This window comes from Cololabis saira, chromosome 3 (genome assembly GCF_033807715.1).
Source record: "Cololabis saira isolate AMF1-May2022 chromosome 3, fColSai1.1, whole genome shotgun sequence".
In the NCBI taxonomy this organism is placed as follows: Eukaryota; Metazoa; Chordata; class Actinopteri; order Beloniformes; family Belonidae; genus Cololabis; species Cololabis saira.
In genome coordinates this window covers 44,379,441-44,402,687 of record NC_084589.1, presented here as the reverse complement: position 1 = coordinate 44,402,687, position 23,247 = coordinate 44,379,441, and the positions used below count along the sequence as shown (strand labels likewise).

The window sequence follows — 23,247 nt, the reverse complement described above, 5'->3', positions numbered from 1 at the left end:
TGTATGTATGTATGTATGTATGTATGTATGTATGTATGTATGTATGTATGTATGTATGTGTATGTGTATGTATGCATGAATATGTGTGAATATGTGTGCCAAACTGCCCGGAGAGACAGGGCTGCCCCGGGCGCCGACGTGGGCAGGCGCACCCGCCCCCACAAAAGCAGCCCTCCAGGACCAGAGGACCGTCCCGCCGCAGAGGCAGCGGGGCGCTTCTCTGATTGTCAACAAGTTTTGAAAGTCAAGCTGGACACTGGGGCTGATTGCAACGTAATTTCTATGAAAGACCTCAGAAAGCTGAAACTGGATAAAAAAGTGAGCAAATTTCACTCCAAGCTTGTTGCTTATGCAGGACACCACATTCCAGCCAAAGGTAAAGCAGGGCTCCAGACTGCGACCAATTGGTCGCATTTTGCGACCTTTTCTGGAGGCGGTTCGACATAGTTTTTTAACTAGGAGCACCAGCGCGACTTACAAATCCACCCTTCTCCCCCATTTCTTTATTTTTTTCATAATAATGTGGAGGAGCCGAAGCAAGCGCCTGTGTCTGTGCGTGCGTGTGTGCGTGCCTGTCATGTGTGTCTGGATGCGCACTGCGAGGCGGGGGGGCGTGGCGCGCGCCAGTGCCAACTCTTTGCCAGGTGTCATGCGGTTCTTGCGACTTTATTTGATGGTGCAGTGAAAGACAGACCCGTAGGAACGGTGTTGTGCATGAACGCGTTCAAATGAACGCGTTCATTGAACACGTTCATTTCTGTGAGAACGTTGAACTGAACGCAACATATTTACACATAAAGAACTTGAACGTGAACTTGTTCATTCTGCAGATCATGAACTGGAATTTGAACTGTTCAGATTATGTGAGTTGCAGCTTCAGTGTTTAGGTCCAATTATTACGGAATAATCCTTCTTATTTCACCAGCGGGCAGCGCGCACATGCTCCACGAGCCCGGTGCAGTCTGTATGTAGCTGATTTATGGTTCCGCGTTACACCAACGCGGACCTACGGCGTAGGGTACGCGGCGTGCGGACCGTATGGTTCGCGTCGCCGCGTACTTTACGCCGTAGTCTTCGCCGTCGATTTAACGCGGAACCATAAATCAGCCTTGACAGGTGAAGAGAGACGTTGCAGTCGCAGCGTCAGAGAGCCGTCAGATGATGATCCGCTTATCATTATCTGCGGAAATTTTACACATCGTCTCCCAAAGAGTCTGACGGTAGGAAACTAACCTTTCTGTGCAAATTATGTCCACCTGCGCTGAGAAAACAAGTCTGAACATCTGCCTCGTCAACTTCACATTAGAAACGTCATGTGGAGTTAAAGCATCCGCCCAGTGGGAGAAAATATCTGCGAGTCCTTAAAAATCAAAAAAGTTCCCAGAAAGACCAAGAGGTCTGATTTCCCAGTAACAGGTAGACAAATTGATAATGCACTACAATGTTGGAGATTTACAGCCTCTGAATAAAGTTGAAACGCCACTAGGACAATACATGATTGTATTCAGCAGGGTCTCCAACCCTGTCCTGCATGTTTTAGATGTTTCCTTGCATCATCACACCTGATTCTAATTAATGCTCGTCATCAGCTTGTCATCCAGGTCTGCACAAGTCTGTTAATGACAGTCATTTATATCAGGGTTCTGAGGGGAAATATCTAAAACATGCAGGACAGGGGGTCCTGAGGACCAGGGCTGAAGACCACTGGTATACGGTGAACAGTTTTAGGATAGGGGGGCTTTTCATTTGTACTTCTCACCTAAAAATATTGAAATGAACTGAATTTGAACTAGTTCAAAATTAAAATGGTGAACTATGAACGTGAACTGTTCATTTTTAAACTATGTGAACTGAACTTTGAACTAGTTCATGAGAAGTATGAACTTGCACAACACTGCGTAGGAAGTGGGGGCAAAATATCCCACGACTGGAATCGAACATGCGTCGCTGTACAGGGGAAGGTTTACATAAGTCTGCTCAACCCGTTGAACCAGACGGGCGCGCGCTCCCATTGAATTTTGCGTTTGTGGTGCATACTCAAAATGGCAGGGAAAACGAAAATATGAGGATAAACACAGGACGATTTTAACGGAGTGGGAGAGTTTACAGCTCCGCATGTCGTCTTTTTTTTTCGGAGACTGGCACTCGTCAATCCATTCATCCATCGTTAGCTCCTCCCCGAAGATCAAAGTTTACCGCCAACATGCCAAATTACTTGTTCACGAAAATAAAAAATACATTTTAACACCGGCTACTTTTTGCTACCTGCTGTAACCGTCAAAAATATGTAACAGTTGGTTGTTGTCACGGATACATTGTTGCTTCCCTGACGCGGAATGATCTGCTGTGATGAGGCTGTAGAATAGAAGCCGTGGTTTTAATGAAAAAAAAAAAAAAACCCTTTCCGTCTGAACAACCGCAAAGTCCTGAGGTCCAAAGGCCTGCGCAAAGTCGACAAACTAATAACAATACCATCTATATAACTTAAAGACAAGACTACCTCCCAATGTTTCAAACCAAAAGCAAAATAAAATTGGATAAAACTGGGCAGGCATGTCATGTTTGCTTCCATGAAATCCAGCTCTCAAGTGAATGACAGCTTCTGCAAGTTGTGAGGTATCTGCTTAAAAGGAGCTTGAGGCCGGATTGTGGCAGGATTTATGAAAAAAATCCGTATACGTTTTAAGTTTTCTAGTAATAATGTCAGATGAAGCGTTCCAAACCCAAAAGAATGAGCCCTCTAGTGTAGATCTCTTTTGCCTTGAACAGGCTGTGTGCTGCAAAATGTGCTGCAATTCGGTCCCGAATTTCCCGTGCTGCCCTGCGGATGTGACGTCACATGACGCTGCATGTGCGTTCTCCCCGTTCTCCAGTGCCGGCTTCACTGTTGGCTGCAGTACCCCCAACTGCCGTCGTGGTGAAGGGTGGCGCTAGAGAGTCTCATTTTTTAAAAGGAGCTTCAAGCTCCTTTAATTCAGAAAAAACAGCAGATTTTTTTTTCATTAAAACTTCTCAGAATTCTGAGATAATTCTCGTTAATTCAGAAAAACAGAGCAGATTTATTTTTTCATTAAAACATTTCTCAGAATTCTGAGATAAATATCTCTTTAATTCAGAAAAAGAGCAGATTTTTTTTTTCATTAAAACTTTTCTCAGAATTCTGCGATAATTATCTTCGTTAGTTTTTTTCTCAAGTGAATGGAATACGCTGTTCGCAGTTCATTGGTGTTATTGCTGATGCAATGAAAAAGCAGTACATTGCTATTACTGTAAATTGCCTGTGTTTATTGCTAAATTATCAGTAATGCAGTTAATATAGACAAAAAATTAATATGTTGTGTTGATATGGATGCTCCTAAATTTTGTGCTGGTGCTCCTAAAATTGTCAGTAAGGAGCACTGGTGCTCCTAGTGGAAGAAGTTAGTCTGGAGCCCTGTAAAGTCATGTTGACATGTCAGTACAAAGATAAAAAAGTATGACATGGAGTTTGAGGTCATAAAGAACAATGCACCTATTCTAGGAGGAGAATCATGTGAGAAAATGGGGCTTGTCAAAAGATTGCATGCGCTTAGAAAAGAGAGTGACATTCTAAGTGAATATGAGGATTTATTCACTGGATTAGGCTGCATACCAGGAGTTTATAACATTGAGACGAATCCAGATGTCACTCCAGTAGTACACGCTCCCAGGAAAGTACCTGTCGCGCTAAAAGATACAATTTAAACACAGCTGAATAGAATGGAAAACTTAGGGGTGATAACCAAACAGAAATAAACTACAGATTGGGTCAATAGTATGGTGACTGTAACAAAACCCAACAAAGTTCGGATCTGTATCGATCCAGAGGACCTGATACTTTTCAGTTGTAGACGCTAACCACGGATTTTGGCAAATCAAATTGGACCAAGAAAGCTCTCACCTGTGTACATTCAACACGCCATTTGGGAGATACAGGTTTGAGAGGCTTCCATTTGGTATATCGTCAGCACCTGAAGTGTTCCAGAGGTGCATAGCCAGACATCTAGAAGGGCTAGAGGGAGTAGTCAATGTAATAGATGACATCCTGGTCTGTGGAGAGAGCATAGAGCAGCATGATCGCCGCTTGAAACAACAGCTGGACCGCCTAAGAATCGTCAATCTGAAAATGAATAAAAGTAAGTGGAAGATAAGGATGACAGAAATCAGTTACATTGGACATGTGCTCAGTGAGAAAGGACTCAAGCCTGATCCTGAAAAGGTTAGAGCCATACAAAACATGCCTGCACCAGAGGACAAAGCTGCCCTCCAGAGGTTCACAGGGTTACTGCAGTACCTCTCTAAATTCATCCCTAACCTTTCAGACCTGAGTGCTCCTCTAAGGAAGTTGGAAGGGAATGTGGACTGGTACTGGGGGTCACAGCAAAAACAGAGTTGTGACAAACTGAAAGCTCTCGTCGGCCAAGCACCAGTACTCAAGAACTATGATGTCAGAAAGCCAGGTATGGAAGACATGTCCGTGAAGAAAGTGATCATAAGCCGCTGGAGGTGATATATTAAAAAAAAAAAAAATCACTCCTCAGCGCCCGAGCCAGTCTACAAAGAATGCTCATGAGACTATAAAAGTACAGTCTTGAGGTCAAGTACAAGCCAGGCAAGGAGATGCATATTGCTGATGCTTTAAGCAGAGCATTTCTAAAAGAGCACCATGAGAAACTCCTTGATGAAGAGCTGGAAGTCAACTTTGTAAATAACCACCTCCCAGTATCAGAGGAGAAGTTGCAGGAGTTCAAAGAAGCAACACAAGAGGATGCTGAGTTGATGCTAGTCGCAAATGCAATTCAGAGAGGCTGGCCAGATACACAGAGACAGCTTCCAGACAGAATCAAACAGTACTGGACATTTAGAAGAACTGCCATATGCAGATGGACTCATACACAAGAGCTCAAGGTTAGTAGTACTGCACACATTGAGAAGTAAAATGCTCAGGAAAATCCACGAGTCACATATGGGCATGGTTAAGTGTAAGGAGCGAGCCCGTGATGTACTGTACTGGCCGGGCACGACCAAACAGATAGAAGAAGTCGTGGCTCAGTGTGCTGTACGTAACACACACAAGAACAATAATCCCAGAGAGCCACTTATACCACACCCAGTGCCCGAGAGAGCATGGGCAAAGATAGGTGTGGATTTGTTTCACTTCAAGGATGCAGAGTATTTATTGTGTGTGGATTATTTTCCAAAGTTTCCAGAGATCATCAAACTGAATGGAACCACAAGCAAACACATCATCATTGGGCTGAAGTCTATATTTGCAAGGCATGGTGTGCCAGATGAGTTGTTCTCCGACAATGGCAGACAGCTGGTGAGCCAAGAGATGGTGGACTTCAGTGCTGAGTGGGGTTTCAAACACACCTCTTCAAGTCCCACTTTCCCACAGTCAAATGGCCAAGTTGAGAGAGCAGTTCAGACAATAAAAAACATGCTGACAAAAGCACAGACAGTGCTGGTGACCCGTACCTAGCACTGCTTGAATACCGGAACACACCACTGAGTGGGGTTGGACTCTCACCTGCTCAGATGCTCATGGGAAGAAGGCTCAAATCAAAGTTACCTGTGACAAAGACATTATTGCAGCCAGCTTTCTATAAAGATGCCAGGAGCCACCTCGTGCATAGACAACAAAGACAGAAACAATATTTTGATCAAGGAACCAGGACACTGTCTGACCTCCAAGTTGGTGAAAATGTGCGGGTTAGACAAGGCAACAAGTGGGAACCAGCCACTGTGGTAGAGAAACACATTCAGCCCAGATCATACATTATCAAAACCACAAGAGGAGAAATGTACAGGAGAAATCGCAGACACCTGCTCAAAACTAGAGATGCACCGATTGATCGGCCACTGATCGGGATCGGGCCTATAATGCCCCTATCGGTTTTAATCGGAGATCGGAAAATAGTTCAGAGCGGGTCAATCTGATGACGTTTACAACAACAAACACCGCCCGCTCGGGCATTCCTGCATCTCAGACCGAGCGGTCCTAAGGGGGCGTGGCCGGCCTCGCCAGTATAGCAGTTTTACAATGTCCAAAAAGGCAACAAATTTTGTTGTCCATTAAGCATTCTGATAAAACATCAATTTGTAGTGTCCCAGTCAAAAATTAAGTTGTTTACTTGGGTATTACAATAACTAAGGACCAACAAAAAATAACTTCACTGAATTTCAATCCTATTATCCAAAGAACTAAAAAAAAGTTAAACCAGTGTCTATTACGGGATCTCTCTCTTAGAGGTAGAGTTCTACTCACCAAGGAGGAAGGAATATCACGTTAACATATGCATCTCTGTCTCTGTTCATGGACAACAAACGTATTATTCAGATTGACAGGCTGCTTCTCAACTTCTTGTGGAAAAATAGAACTCATCATCTGAAAAAAATCTTTTCTAATGAATGACTATGAAAATGTTGGACTACATCTTCTAAATTTCTGCACCCTAAATAACACATTTAAGATAAAATTGGTTGAAACAATTCTTCAAAAATCCTAACTCTATCTGGAATGTCATATCCTTCCATATTCTGTCAAAACTGGGTGGATTAAATTTTTTTTTTTCCTGTAACTACAATATTGATAAAATCCCGATAAAAATGTCTCCCTTTTACCGTCAGGCCTTCCTGTCATGGTCTCTTATTTTCAAACACAACTTTTCACCCCACAAATACCTCATATGGAACAACAAAGACATATTGTTTAAACATAAATCCCTATTTATTGAGTACTGGTTTAATAACAACATTGTATATGTAGCTCAGTTGTTTAACAGGGACGGTCTTCTCTACTCCTATAATGAGTTTCTAGCAGAATACAATATTCCTGTGTCACCTGGCGACTTTGCAAAAGTATTTGGAGCAATCCCTTCTGGTGTTTGCATGTTTTTTAGATCTCAACCAAGAGTGGAAACCCAACAATTATCCCTGTTATCATTGACTGATACTCCAATTGGCAAAATCTGTTTGTCCTGTAACCGTGGTAAGAACAATAAGTTGATTAGATTCTTGTTTAGACAGGATGTCACCACAGTTCCTTATGTGGTCTCACACTGGAATAGGTACATGAATCATATTGGCTGGAAAAAGGTCTGGCTCTTACCCAACCGATACCTGTTGACCAACAAAGTTAGAGAAATATTGTTTAAAATAATTCATAGATTTTATCCTTCTAATGATCATATTGTTAAAAGTTGCTGTTTGGACTCTTTGACTTTAACAAAACCCAATGAAATGAAACATTCATTATTAACCTCGTCATACTGTTGGCAAAATTTCACATTCACAGATGTAAATTTACACATAGAAAACCCTCTTTTGTTGCTTATTACAATGAGCTCAAACATCGACTCCATTCAATTTTCTCTTAATCAAAAGGTGATCAAAACTATTAATATCTGTGCTCATTTTAACGTTTTCTTGTAAACTCTCATCCCCCTGGCATGAAATGTGATTTCTATGTTCTGTTGAAGATATATAATTTGTAAACTTCATGTTTTTGTGAAATAAAGTTTTTGAAAAAAAATAAAATAAAAAAATAACAATCTAACTACAAGTCCTGCATATGAACTCCTACATGAACATCCTCCAACGATCAGGTTTTTAGCCAGTGTCATCTCACATCTTACATGGAGCCACTGTGATCTGCATCTTTTCTACTAAATAAACGGTTAAGTCTAAAGAAATGTATGGATCTGGTTAAGAAATGTATGGATCTGTTTAAATACAAAACAGCGCAAATAATGTTCAAAGCAAGGAATAATCTACTACCATCTAATTTTAGAAAACATAAAGTAGGAACAACAATGTGCAGCATGTGCATATGGAACTGTGGAGACTCTGTGGAACAGTTTGGAGCTGGAAATGAAAAGGTACTAAAATAAATCTGTTTAAAAAGAGATACAAACAATTATTTATAAACAGGTATATGGAAGAGGAAATGGGGTAACGAGTGTGAGAAACAAATAAAATAGGGAAAATGGTATATTATACTTGCTTAAGATATGTTTAGATATTTATGTGGATATTTATGTAGTATATATTATATGTTGAGAGGGATAGTTATAATTATTAAATATATGTTATATATTTATTAGGTATGTATCATATATATATTTATAGGGATATTTATGTAGTTATATAGTGTATATTTATATAGATTTATAAAATATTTGTATTTTCTATGTATTGATATAATATTCATGTAATATTTATATTTTCTATATACTTATATGGATAATTATGTGGTAATAGGCATGTTTTACATAGTATTTATATAGACTATATTTATATGGATATTGTGTAGATATAATAATAGCAATAATGTAAATTCATAGAGTTATAAAGGGGTAGGAACTAGGAAAAAGTGTAGACTTCTTCTTACTCCTTTTTTCCAACATATGTGAATATGAAGATGTTAATGTTTATTTTTTATATACATGTTCGAAATAAAAATTCCGTCATTCATTCATTCATTCATTCCTAAAGTGTGAAATATCAGTCTGGTCCAGAGTGTGAATGGAGCATGAAAGGCAGCACCAAGTAAACAGAACAACAAGTTAGTTCGGGATGTTTCCGAATCCCACATCAGCAGCTGCTTGAGCTGGGGAGTTTCCCATTTAGTTGGTTTGCTTCATCACCACGGCTTTTAACTGGAAACAAAGGGATCTTGTAGGAGTCATACTCATGTGTTCATTCATTCAACTTTCCAGGGTTACGTACCGACTCTGTGGAGTCTGATTTCAGGTTTCCAGGCGAGGTCCAACAGTCTGCGCTGACGGTCGAGCTCTTCTTCATACTCCAAGATGCTTTTTTCAAACACTGACAATATTTCTACAGCAGCTGCTGTTAGTCGCTGACCGATAAACTCTCTCAGATGATTCACCTTAGACATTGTTGAAGAGGAAAAAGAAAGGAAACAACAGAACCGTCCTCTCCTTCTTCTTCTCTAGGTTTAATGGCGGATCACAACCAACGTTATTAGGTTCTACCGCCACCTGCTGTACCGGAGTGTGTAACATCAGGATCATTATTACACCAGGTTACAGTCTAACTTAAAGGGGGGAAAAAGAGGAAATACCTAAATAAAATAAGATAACCACATTTAAATCTTATTATCTATCCCTGCATCTTTGAGAAAGACAAGGATTTCCTTATAACAATCCCTCATCACCTCACTCCTCCCTAATAACCTACTAAACTCCATTCCCGTCCCAGCTCGTACATCCTGTCTCTTAAAGCGTTCCTTTCTACCTCATACTTGCCACATTTAAGAATCACATGCTCTACATTCTCTGTGACATCACACTCATCACATTTATCAGACACGGACTTTGACATTAAATACAGAGTTGATTTTAAACTAGTATGACCTAATCTTAATCTAGAAATGATGACTTCCTCTCTCCTACACTTTCCTTTGAAAACCTTCACGTTAATTGACTTCTGTATGTTATAAAAATGTCTCCCTTTTACACTGTTGTCCCACACCTTCTGCCATGAATCCCTCACTGCCTTTCTAATTCATGATTTTGCTTCACCTTTACCAAAAGGAATTTCCATAATTACCTCACTACTCAATTTCAATGCTCTTTTAGCAATATTGTCTGCTTTTTCATTGCCATCAACACCCATGTGGGCAGGAACCCAACAAAACTGCACAGTAATTCCAGTTCTGCATAACCTCCACAATACCATTAATATTTCCAACACTAGATCTTCTCTTATTGTTTTATTTGAAGTCAAACTCTGAAGGGCTGCAGTGGAGTCTGAACAAATGACATAGTTCCTTCTCGCAGTTACAGTAAGTATTTCATTTACCAACAAAAGTAATTAGAACAAAATGCATACAACATTCTTTTAATCACTGGTTTACTACGACTTCTGTCATTTAGCACAGGGGTTCTTAACCTTTCTGACCTTGGGGCCCAATTTTTTCAGTACAGAGTGGCCCGGGGTCCATTAAATATTAACACTGTATAGCAGGGGTCTTCAACTAAAACTTTAAGAGGTCCCTTTAGAGAAAATTTACTCAAGCGAAGGTCCAGAACATCATAATATATATATATATATATATATATATATATATATATATATATATATATATATATATATATATATATATATATATATATATATATATATATATTCAAGTAGCCTCATAGTTGTATCAACATCTGCATCTGACTGTTATATTAAAAAAGTACATATTTGCCAAATAACATGTTTAACTTGAATTAAACATATTTTTTTCTCTTAAAAATAAAATAGATTTTATTTTATTTTTCAAATGCTATCTTATTTTATTTCTCTACCAGCAGTTTGAATTTCCCCTTTTCTTTGTTAATTGTCTCAACACATTTTTATACTAAATTAATATAAACACATCTTAACAATTTAACAGTTTTGCAGTTTTTCTTTCTTCCCCTCTTATAATCTTATGCCCCCACTTTCTGTTGTTCAGTGAGAGAACTGAGCTCTAATTTCTTCTGTCAGGACTTTAAATCTGGGCTGGATGGTGTCAGGTTCTCATATGCATGTAAAGGTGCTCATTGGTGAGCCTGGAACGATATTTAGTTTTAATTATGTTCATTGTGGAGAAAGCTGCTTCACAGCTGTATCTGGACCCAAACATGGGCAGGATGTTTTAAGATGGTCAGTTTATTTTCTGTGACTTCAGTTCAGACTTGAGTGAATATGTTTGATGAAAAACTTTGTGTTTTGTTTCAGTGGCGTTTCACTTTCGCACTTTGAACGCCACGGTCTCTGATGTATGAGACACTGGTTTTGTCCCAGTGGGAAGACTGAACCTGGATGAATCTGTCCATTCCGGGTTGCATATTTAAAAATAGAGTGAGGACAAAACTTAGTTTGATTTTACTTTAAGTTATTTACATTAATAAGTTGTGAGGACTGCGCGTGTCGGGTTTCATCCGAGCCTGATCAGCTGCGACGGCCCGCAGCTCTCTGGCCGCTGCAGCGCGTCACTTTCCGATGCTTTTTCGAAAGCCCGAACAGTCCAGTCCAGCAGACACGACAGCCCACGCATCGACCATCCTTCAGCAGTAACGACGGAGCCGCCCGAGCGGCACCGACCTCCCCGGCCGCGTCGGGATAAATGATCACGCCGCGCTCGCTCGCTCTGGGCGCAGACCCAAGTAATCAATCCCTGCTCCTGGCGGATCTAAACCTACTCTGTGCAAAATGAAGGATTTTCTCTGTAAATACACACCATTTCTCTTACTATTACACGTACAGCTAGCTGAGGGTCTTTTTCTCCTTATTTGGTCGGGAGTTGCTATGCAGTCCCGCGGCCCACGCGGCCCACATGTACAAAACTGAATTTTTTTTTGGGGTCCATTAGGTGGCGCTCGCGGCCCAAGTGTGGGCCGCGGCCCTATGGTTAAGAATCATTGATTTAGCAGACACTTTTATGCAAAGTGATTTACATCTGAGAAAACAACACAAGCAAGAAGGTTTAGAGTTTTATTTTTTTTATTTTTTACACAATGAGAGCTGACACAATTTATATGATAAGCTTCTGATTGTTAATATCAATATATAAAATAAAAATATTTTTTAATTCATGTGTTCTTTATTATTTGTCATAAAAAAATGTATGTTGTTAAGAAACTTTTATTGCAATTGGCTTCAAAATAATACACATGGTAAGTCTTTGAGACATTAAAACATTTAAATATCAAACTGATCAAACTATCAAACTGATTTTGGTGTGCAATATATAGATATACAAGACACATTTAAAGCTGCAGTTTCCAACATTTAACCACTAGAGGGAATAAAGATCCCAAACTAACCCCCAAACTCAGAATGACGGTTCATTCATGCAGGAATCACCCACAGGTTTTCTGCAGGGGTTTGAAGCCTCTTTTTCCTCGTATTGTGGCAGGTTGGAATTATATAAAGCAAGAAGTTTAATGCGTAATTAGGGGCGTGGCCTTTTGATTGGCATTAATTTGTCCAACCTGTAAATAAATACTTTTTCTAGGATCTTAGAAAATGTTGGGAGTAAAGAATCAGGCCTGTAATTAGTGAATTGGTGTCTGTCTCCAGTTCTGTACAGTGGGATGACTTTTGCAGTTTTCATTTTTTTTTTTGAAAATGTCCCAGTTCTGAGTGACTGATTACAGCTGTATGTCAGTTAACAATCCATCAATAACCTTTTTGACTATTGTCATATCACCACAGTCCGTTGACACCTTGTTTTTACATTTACTTACAATATCTATGATTTCTCTCTCCTCCACAGCTGTGAGAAACATTGAATCTGGATTTCTACTTATTAATGTTTCCTTCCATCCATCAGCTGATCCAGGATCACACATTTTTCTGCCAGCTTTGGTCCAACACTCACAAAATACCTGTTAAAATGATTAACCACGTCATTCATATCATTAATGACTTCATCGTTATTGGTTAAATATTGTGGATAATTAGTCTGTCTTAAACTTTTACGTTATTTTTAGTCCTTATTCATGGAGAAACATTTTCATTAAACCTTCTCCAGAGACCAACAGAGCAGATCATCTTTTTTTAACCCACATCAACTCCATGGTTCCTGACACAGTGGATTCCTATCAGTTTTCCTACCGTGCCAACAGATCAGTGGATGAAGCGATGGCTTCGGCTTCACTTCACCTTCCAACACCTGGACAGGATGAACACCTATGCACGGCTTCTGTCCCTGGATGTGTCATTTGATGAAGCCAAGACCAGTGAAATAACAAGCTGGATCAAAATGACGTGATTGAGGAAGTTGAGGATAAAGGACAGAAGTGCATCTCCACTTTTCAACTTCATTTGATGACATTTCCCTTTCCACATTGTTTTCTGACCTAAATGCTGGTTGTACTGATCACGCTGTACCAATAATCTGCATGACTGACAACTTTCCTCTTGTTGATGCACTAAAGTCTTTTTTTATTTGTATTTTTATTATTATTACCATAGATTGTTCACTCTTGGGTTTATGTTGAGCTTTTATAACTCACCACCAGGGTGGTGCTGCTCTTTCTACATATGGAGAGTGTAATATTCCAGAATTATCTTGTTCAGTTTATACATGCAGCCGTTGGGAAGTATAATCCAGAATCACGGCATACACTTTCATTGTTATGCTGATGATACGCAGCTCTATTTGTCTATGAAGCCGGATGAAACAGAACCGTTAGTTAAACTTCAGGCATGTCTTAGGGACATCAAGGACTGGATGTCCAGAAATTTCCTGCTTCTAAATTCAGATAAAACAGAGGTTATCATTCTTGGTCCAGAGCATCTTAGGAAGGGATTAGATGGTGTTGCGATGGCTTCCAGTGCAACTGTGAGAAATCTTGGTGTTATTTTCGATCAGGATTTGTCGTTTAAACCATATGTCAATCAGGTTTGTAAAATAGCCTTTTTCCATCTCCGTAATATTGCAAAGATTAGGAAAATCCTCTCACAGAGTGATGCAGAAAAACTAGTTCATGCGTTTGTATCTTCTAGACTAGATTACTGTAATGTGTTGTTAGCAGGATGTCCAAGTAATTTGCTGAAAAGGCTCCAGCTGATCCAAAATGCAGCAGCACGAGTACTGACAGGAATTAGCAGGAGAGACCACGTCTCTCCAGTGTTAGCGTCGCTCCATTGGTTACCCGTAAAATTCAGAATCCAATTTAAAATTGTATTACTTGCGTATAAAGCCGAAAACGGCTTAGCTCCGCAATTATTTGCAAGACCTGATAGTGCCTTATGTTCCTGTCAGAGCTCTCCGTTCTCAGAGTGCAGGTTTACTTGTAGTTCCTAGAGTATCTAAATGTAGATTTGGAGGGCGGGCGTTCTGCTATCAGGCGCCACTACTATGGAACCAACTTCCAATCTGGGTTAAGGAGGCTGACACCACCTCCACCTTTAAAACTAAACTTAAAACCTTTCTGTTTAGTAAAGCTTATAGTTAGTGTTTAGTAAACCTCTAGCTGGTGTTGGTAAATCTCTAGGTAGTGTAAACTTTAGTGTGTCAGAGTCGCTCCTGTGGTTTCTTGTGCTGGCCCCCCCTTCTCCTCCCTTTTCTCTCTTTTGTCCATGTTGCAGCATCCTTTGCCGGACACCGGAACCTGCAGGTGGTCGTGGGTGGCTTGTAGCTTGCATTACGGAGCACAAGTCTTTCCCCGACCCTGCACCCCAACCTGGGACTTGCTGATTGGGCCGGAGCTTCGGGAGCTGCGTGCTGGCCTGCGGTCCCCACCCCTGGTCATCCCGTTGCTGGCCCCCCCTTCTCCTCCCTTTTCTCTCTTTTGTCCTGCAGGTGGCCGTGGGTGGCTTGTAGCTTGCATTACGGAGCACAAGTCTTTTCCTGACCCTGCACCCCAACCTGGGACTTGCTGATTGGGCCGGAGCTTCGGGAGCTGTGTGCTGGCCTGCGGTCCCCACCCCCGGTCATCCCGTTGCTGCTTCCACCTGCCTGCTGTGCTGTTGCCGTCCCTGACCCACCAGTCTGGCCCTCGGCAGGAGGGTCCCCCCTGATGAGCCTGGTCCTGCTCAAGGTTTCTTCCCTCCTAAAGGGGAGTTTTTCCTTGCCACTGTTTGGCTTAAGGTTTTTCTCCCACTAGGGGAGTTTTTACCTGCCATTGTTTATGTAATAACTGCTCGGGGGTCATGTTCTGGGTATGGGTCTCTGTAAAGCGTCTAGAGACAACTCTGTTGTATTAGACGCTATATAAATAAAATTGAATTGAATTGAATTGAATTATAAACAATAAAATGATTCATCCATCTAAAATGAAAACTTAATTACATTTTCATGATTATTTCTGACTAAATATGAGTTGAGGTAAAAAGACATTTACTTCTAAACGGATGTCTGATATAAAAGGGTTAAATCCAAAGTCTGTCCTCTTCCTGGAATCTGATCCCGACGTAGATGGAGAGAGTTTAACAACATGGAGCTGCAGATTAACTTTACAAAGAATGTGAGTGAAGAAGAAACAGACGGGAAAAGGGACGTGTGAGAGAGGCTTTGTAGATGAACGAAATAAACTGTCATGTTTAAAGAAACTTCAGCACATACTAACAGCTCTTTATTTGCACCGTGGAGACGACAAGTTACCAACAGCAACAAATAACGATTTTAAGAAGGAACAGGAATTCAAACAAACTCAATGCAGAACTTTAAAAAAAAAAGTACACAACCACATCGTTCCCTCTGCGTCAAGTTGACGGAGAAGCATAAATCCGGGTTGAACCTGCAACCCTTGTGGGGAGGGAATTAGGCTCATCAGCCACAGGAGGTGGTGGTTGGACTTCTGCAGGTTCTTCTTCTGTGGGTCAGACAGGAGTGGACAGCTGCCCCCGGAGGACGACAACATGAACTTCATTTGTCACGAGTCACCAGACTTCTCCTCCGGGTGATTTTTCATGTGACTCAGCAAATTACTTCTGCGACTAAAACCTTTGTTGCACGTCTTGCACAAATATACCTTCTCGCCCATATGTGTGGTTAGGTGGCTTTTAAGATGTGATAATCTAGTAAAGCTTTTTCCGCAGGTGTTGCACAGGTACGGCCTTTCGCCGGTGTGGGTCCTCGAGTGAACCACCAGGCTGGAATTTTGCCTGTAACTCTTTCCACATGTTTTGCAGATGTGGGGCTTCTCGCCCGTGTGGATCCTCGAGTGAACCACCAGGTCGGCACGTAGCCTGTAACTTTTTCCACATGTTTTGCAGATGTAGGGCTTCTCGCCCGTGTGCGTGGTTTTGTGGCTTTTAAGATTTGATGATTTAGTAAAGTTTTTTCCGCAGGTGTTACACAGGTACGGCTTTTCGCCGGTGTGGGTCCTCGAGTGAATCACCAGGCTGGAATTTTGCCTGTAACTCTTTCCACATGTTTTGCAGATGTAGGGCTTCTCGCCCGTGTGGATCCTCGAGTGAATCACCAGGCTGGAATTTTGCCTGTAACTCTTACCACATGTTTTGCACATGTAGGGCTTCTCGCCCGTGTGCGTGGTTATGTGGCTTTTGAGAGTTGATGATTTTCCACAGGTGTTGCACAGGTACGGCCTTTCGCCAGTGTGGATCTTCATGTGAGCCATTAAATTACAACTTTTACTGAACTCTTTCCTGCAAGTGCTACAAGAAAACGCCTTCTTCCCCGTGTGGGTCCTGGTCAGCTTTGATTTACAGTTGCTGTCTGACGGGACAGCAGCTTCTTCGTGGTCACCGTGTCGTCTCATTGGCTCCGGATCTGCAGTTTTACTGGAGTCTGAGCGTAAACTTTCAGTCCCTTCTTCATCTTTGTTTTGAGCTTCAGGAGAAGTGTGCAACAGCAGCTGGCCACAGTTTGGTCCTGGTTCACCATTTTCAACTTTCACAACAGCGACATTGACCAATGAGACATCCACCTCTACTTCCTCGTGCTTCATCTCTTGACCGCTGGAGTCTTCCTCCAGTTCTGTAGTCTGTGGATGCCCTGGTTCCTCCTGGTCCGGGCTGCAGCTCCTCTCCAGGTTATCCAGGTGCTGGTCACTGAAAACCCCGTCCTCCTCCACCTTGCAAACATTTTCTTGTGGGAGTTCTGGAATTACTAAAAGGGACAAAAAGATAGGATTTTGAAAACTTGTGCATTACTCTGTGTGACCATTAGGCAGCACTGTGACTGTACTCTTGTGTTACTGCGTTGGGGTCGAGACAGTTGAAGAATAAAGTTGTTGTTCTAGAAATGGCTTCTTCCGCGTCATATATAACATGGTGTCAGAGTGAAAACTTGAAGTAAAACAAAGATAGGAAGATAAAATGGAGCAGATGAAACCTTCAACCTCATTAGAGGAGAAGTGACAGTTAATGTGCCCCCCTCCCCCCCCAGCCCAGCGAAAGTCAACAAACTCCCCTCAGCGCTAATGCTGCCCCCTTGTGGAACAATATCCCATCCACCATCACTATGTTATTTTACCAAAAAACGGACACTACAGCCACCCACCATATTCCCACTATAATCTCTGCCAGACACACCCAGCACTCAAAACGCTCTGTTGTAGCCACTAATTTAACACACATCTTGATCCCACCCACCACAATTAACCCATCACCTGTCAAGCTAAACCTTGCCTTATTTAACATAAGATCACTGACCAACAAGGTTTCCTCTGTAAATGATTTAATTATTAAAGAGAAGCTAGACATAATTTTCTTGACAGAGACATGGCTTAGCTCGGACAGTGCTGTTATATTAGCCGCAGCCTGTCCCCCAAACTTTAATTTTATCCATAAAGAACGCGAGGTCAAGAAAGGAGGAGGCCTAGCCAACATCTTTTCGGACAGTTTAAAATTCAAGCCTCTGTTGTTTAGAAATTTCACATCATTTGAGTACCAGGCCACCATACTGGCTTCACAAAACTCTGTGCCAATGATTAATATTTATCGTCCTCCAAACTCAAGTAAAGCACTATTTTTAACAGAAATGTCAGAACTTTTATCAACCTGCTGCATGGATTATGACAGAACTTTGATCACAGGTGATGCTAATCTACATTTGGACACAATGCCACAGATACCATGGCTATCGATTTTATTCAGCTCCTGCACTCTTTCGATTTTATTCAGCACACTGTGGGTCCGACTCATAACCACGGCCACACACTGGATGTGATAATTTCTAGAGGTCTGAGTATTTGCATTGACCAAACCATCTATAGGCCAGAGCTATCAGACCACTACTTGGTGTGTTTTAACATGACTGCCACTGCTTTAGAGAAAAATAACACAGAAATTACTATCAAAAAACGCTATTTTAGTCCATCTGCTGCTGATGACTTTTCTCGTCATCTCGCATGCGCCACTCCCCTGCCCTCTACCCCCTTAGTGAACGTTTTGGTACAACATTTTAATCTAAAAATAGAATCTGCTATCAACATAGTGGCTCCTCTAAAAACTAAAAAGAAACATCACTCCAGAGTAACACCCTGGGTAAATGAGCATACGTGCTCACTCAAGAAAGAGTGTCGCAGAGCAGAACGGGCTTGGAGAAAAAACAAACTCACTGTTAACTTAGAAATTCTCAGGTCATCAACAGCTGCATATAACAAAGCCCGGCGCTCGGCAAGACAGGCACACTTCTCTGCCATTATCAATGAGAACAAGAACAATCCCAGGGTCCTATTCTCCACCATTGAACATATTCTCAACCCACCTCAGTCCTACAAACAGTCACTACCTGCCTCTGTAGCCAAATGCAATGAGTTTGCATCATTCTTTGATAACAAAATTATTAACATCAGAGCTGGCATTGTGAATGGAGCTCACGCTGCCATGAGTGCAAGCAGGCCTACTGATCCCCCAAGGGGAAGCCTTGCATCTTTTTCTGCAGTTGATGAGGAGGAAGTTCGAAATACAATTTCACAGATGACATCATCCTCATGTTCACTCGATACTATTCCAACACACTTTCTCAAAACAGTTTTAGACAGTATTATTGGTGACATCCTCAGAATTGTAAACAGTTCCATTCATTCAGGTGTTTTTCCAGATTCTCTGAAAACAGCTGTGGTTAAACCCCTCCTCAAAAAACACAACCTTGATCCCACTGTGCTTGGCAATTACAGACCCATTTCTAATTTGCCCTTCTTAGGCAAGGTTCTGGAAAAAATAATCTACCATCAACTTGATGTCTTCCTTCAGGAAAATATGGTTCATAACAAACTGCAATCTGGATTTAGGAAGGGACATAGCACCGAAACGGCGCTTCTAAAAGTACTCAATGACCTTAGAGTATCCGCAGATAAGAAACATGTGTCTGTTCTTCTACTCCTAGACCTAACAGCTGCGTTTGATACTATTGACCACTCAATTCTCATACAACGTCTGAACTACTGGGTAGGTCTATCAGGCACAGCCCTATCCTGGTTCTCCTCATACCTGTCGGGAAGACGATATTTTGTCAATCTAGCTGACTCTGTCTCAGACACTCACATAATTAGCTCTGGTATTCCACAGGGCTCAATTCTGGGCCCTCTTTTGTTCTCTCTGTATATACTGCCCCTGGGAGAGCTTATTAGTGCTCATGGAGTGAACTTTCATTTTTATGCTGACGATACTCAGCTTTATCTCTCCGTAGCTCCGGATGACCCCTCTGCCCTTGATCCATTTTTGACCTGTCTCTCTACCATTACATGCTGGATAAGTGAAAATTTCCTCAAATTAAATGAGGACAAAACTGAAGTTCTCATAGTTGGCTCCAATGAGCAGAAATAATTAATTAAAAACAGACTTGGTAACCTAACTGTAGCAATTAACCATACAGTAAGGAACCTGGGGGTTATCATTGACTCTGACCTAAATTTCAATGCGCATATGAATTTCATTACCAAAACCGCATTCTTTCACCTTAGAAATATTGCACGCATTAGATCATATCTGTCTCTGGTTGATGCAAAAACACTGGTCCATGCATTTGTTTTCTCCCGCATTGATTACTGCAATGCACTATTTTGTGGCTTACCAAAAAAAACGTCAGACCGGCTTCAAATAGTCCAGAATGCAGCAGCAAGAATTTTAACCAGAACCAAAATGAGAGAACACATTACCCCTGTTTTAGCCTCACTACATTGGCTTCCAGTAGTTTTTAGGATTGATTTTAAAATTCTCTTACTTGTTTATAAAGCCTTAAATGGACTAGCACCTTCCTACCTCCTCGACTGCCTACCTAGATATGTCCCAGGCCGCCATCTCAGGTCCACAACCGCTGGTTTGCTCCAAGTGCCTAAGAGGATGGCAACTAAAAGACATGGCGAGGCAGCTTTCTGCTTCTACGGCCCGACAGCCTGGAATAAACTTCCAGTGCACCTTAGACAGGCATCCTCAGTTGACATATTTAAAGCACAGCTCAAGACCCACCTTTTTACTCTTGCTTTTAGCTGAATTTTAAAGGTTTGTTCTTACCTGTGTGTGACCCCATTTATGCTTACTGCCGTGCCTGTTTTACTCTTTTTGCTCTTTGCTATTGCTTTTATTGCTGGTTTTATTCTGTTTGCTATATTGTTTTTTTCACTGTCTTAAAACTGCTTTGTTTTTATTTTGCTTGCTTGCTTATCTTCTCTTGACATGTAAAGCACTTTGAGTTGCATTCTATGACAGGAAAGGTGCTATATAAATAAAGTTTATTATTATTATTATTAAGTCTAGAAGGAAATCTAGCGGAAAATTGGAGAGTCTGGATCCAGAGATTTGAACTGTTTCTTGTCGCCAGCGGAATCGACGAAAAGTCTGATGTAGTGAAAAGAGCCACATTCCTACATGTGGCCGGGGACGAAGCAATTAAAGGTATATAAAACTTGTGACTTTGAAGATGTAGATGACTATGATACATTGAAAGAACCTTTCCGCCGACATTGTGAGCCAAGGAAAAATTTGACGTATTTGAGGCACCTGTTCTTTATTCGAGTGCAAGGAAAATCAGAGACTGTTGATGCATATGTGACTGATTTAAAAAACAAAGTGAAAGACTGCAAGTTTGAGCACCTCACCGACTCACTGATACGAGATAGAATCGTGTGTGGAATCACAGATGACCAAGTGAGAGGACGACTACTGAGAGAACCGGACCTCACGCTAAATAAAGCAATAGACATTTGCAGAGCCAGTGAGTTGAGTCGGAGTCAGCTAAAAAGTCTACATGAAGAGGTCATGTCTGACCTCCAAGTTGGTGAAAATGTGTGGGTTACACAAGGCAACAAGTGGGAACCAGCCACTGTGGTAGAGAAACACATTCAGCCCAGATCAAACATTATCAAAACCACAAGAGGAGAAATGTACAGGAGAAATCGCAGACACCTGCTCAAAAGAAGAGACTTAATTTCCAGTGACACCTGGTGACATCACACCAGAGCACTCGTATCACGTGGAGCAAGACACTCTAACAAGTGCTGATCCAACTAGCTCTACTCCAGACTGTTCCGCTGTACTGCATAGTCCAAGAGTAGCGACTGACAATGCTGTATCCAAGAACAACCCTGTGAGAACAACTCGCTGTGGAAGGCCTGTTAAGAGTGCCATGGTGTTATCTGGAATAAAAAACAGAAAAGAAAAAAAAAAGAATGGAACAAGTATGATGTAAATGTTAGCGATCGAGCTGTTATGCGCTAATTTTGATCTTTTCAAATTCAGTCACAAGATTTAGGCATTAATGTTTTGTCTGAATTGAAAGTTATATTGTTATGCATAAGTCAATTGTTTTTCCAATTGCTTCAAAGAAATATGTAGACTTAATAAGGATCTGTGATATTGGATGGCAATTTTGGTTGGTAAATTTAGTCTCATGAGGACCGTATTGTTTCAGTTCAACAGTGATATGCACCATTTTAATACAAGACAGGCTAATCATTTAAATCTCCCGAAGTTCCGTACTGGTTTGTGTCAGTTCTCCATCAGATACAGTTATGGAACACCTACAGCAATCTCGTCTACCTCTACTTCATTCAATCATTTTAAACGTAAACTCAGGACACATTTGATTGATCAGATTACCTAATGATATTTCTAGATGTGTTATTTTTTTTCTTTAATCAAAAAAAGATACCATGTATTCTATTCATGCTGCTGTTTATTTGCTTTGTCTTTGTTTTTAGACTGCAATCATGTACTCTGCATATTTTAAATCTTTGTACAATCTTTTGCTGTATTTTACAGGTAGAGGCCTCGTATAAGCCCCTTGGGCTTTTTGCCTCAGCCTAGCACATTACCAATCTCTCTTTTACATTTGTATGTTACTGGTTCTGTTTTGTAAACTGTGCTGAATTAATGAATAAAAAAAAAAAATCTACACGGAGCCACTTTGATCTGCATCTTTTGTACTAAATAAAGGATTAAGTTTAAAGTATGAAATACCAGTGTGGTCCAGAGTCTGAATAGACCATGAAAGGCAGCACCACTCTTATCCCCCCTGGCATGAAATGTTATTTATATGTTCTGTTGAAGTTATATAATTTGTAAACTTAATTTTTTTGTTAAATAAAGTAAACATAAAGAAAACAAAGTAGGAACAACAATGTGCAGCATGTGCATATGGAACTGTGGAGACTCTGTGGAACAGTTTGGAGCTGGAAATGAAAAGATACTAACATAAATCTGTTTAAAAAGAGATACAAAAAATATTTATAAACAGGTATATGGAAGAGGAAATGGGGTAACGAGTGTGAGAAACAAATAAAATAGGGAAAAATGGTATATTATACTTGCTTAAGATATGTTTAGATATTTATGTGGATATTTATGTAGTATATATTATATGTTGAGGGATAGTTATATATATATATATATTTATAGGGATATTTATGTAGTTATATAGTGTATATTTATATAGATTTATAAAACATTTGTATTTTCTATATATTGATATAATATTCATGTAATATTAATTTTTAGCTATATACTTATATGGATAATTATGTGGTAATAGGCATGTTTTACATAGTATTTATATAGACTATATTTATATGGATATTGTGTAGATATAATAATAGCAATAATGTAAATTCATAGAGTTATAAAGGGGTAGGAAATAGGAAAAAGTGTTTCTTCCTACTCCTTTTTTCCAACATATGTGAATATGAAGATGTAACTGTTTATTTTTTATATATATGTTCGAAATAAACATTCATTCATTCATTCATTCATTCATTCATTCATTCATTCATTCATTCATTCATTCATACATAAAGTGTGAAATATCAGTCTGGTCCAGAGTCTGAATGGAGCATGAAAGGCAGCACCAAGTAAACAGAACAACAAGTTAGTTCGGGATGTTTCCGAATCCCACATCAGCAGCTGCTTGAGCTGGGGAGTTTCCCATTTAGTTGGTTTGCTTCATCACCACGGCTTTTAACTGGAAACAAAGGGATCTTGTAGGAGTCATACTCATGTGTTCATTCATTCAACTTTCCAGGGTTACGTACCGACTCTGTGGAGTCTGATTTCAGGTTTCCAGGCGAGGTCCAACAGTCTGCGCTGACGGTCGAGCTCTTCTTCATACTCCAAGATGCTTTTTTCAAACACTGACAATATTTCTACAGCAGCTGCTGTTAGTCGCTGACCGATAAACTCTCTCAGATGATTCACCTTAGACATTGTTGAAGAGGAAAAAGAAAGGAAACAACAGAACCGTCCTCTCCTTCTTCTTCTCTAGGTTTAATGGCGGATCACAACCAACGTTATTAGGTTCTACCGCCACCTGCTGTACCG

At 40.6% G+C, this 23,247-nt stretch overlaps 2 protein-coding genes across 2 annotated transcripts in view; one reads left to right on the top strand and one right to left on the bottom strand.

The window, feature by feature from the left end:
* The window catches only part of LOC133440347 (zinc finger protein OZF-like), an 83,838-nt gene extending 67,279 nt beyond the window's left edge, over nucleotides 1-16,559 (bottom strand). Inside the window, exon 1 of the mRNA XM_061717589.1 lies at nucleotides 15,441-16,559. Within this exon, the coding sequence (XP_061573573.1) occupies nucleotides 15,441-16,439 (999 nt within the window). The 5' untranslated portion in view covers nucleotides 16,440-16,559. The remainder of the gene's footprint in view (nucleotides 1-15,440) is intronic.
* Nucleotides 1-23,247, top strand: part of LOC133440368 (zinc finger protein 37-like) — an 801,383-nt gene that overhangs the window by 299,728 nt on the left and 478,408 nt on the right. The window lies entirely within an intron of this gene.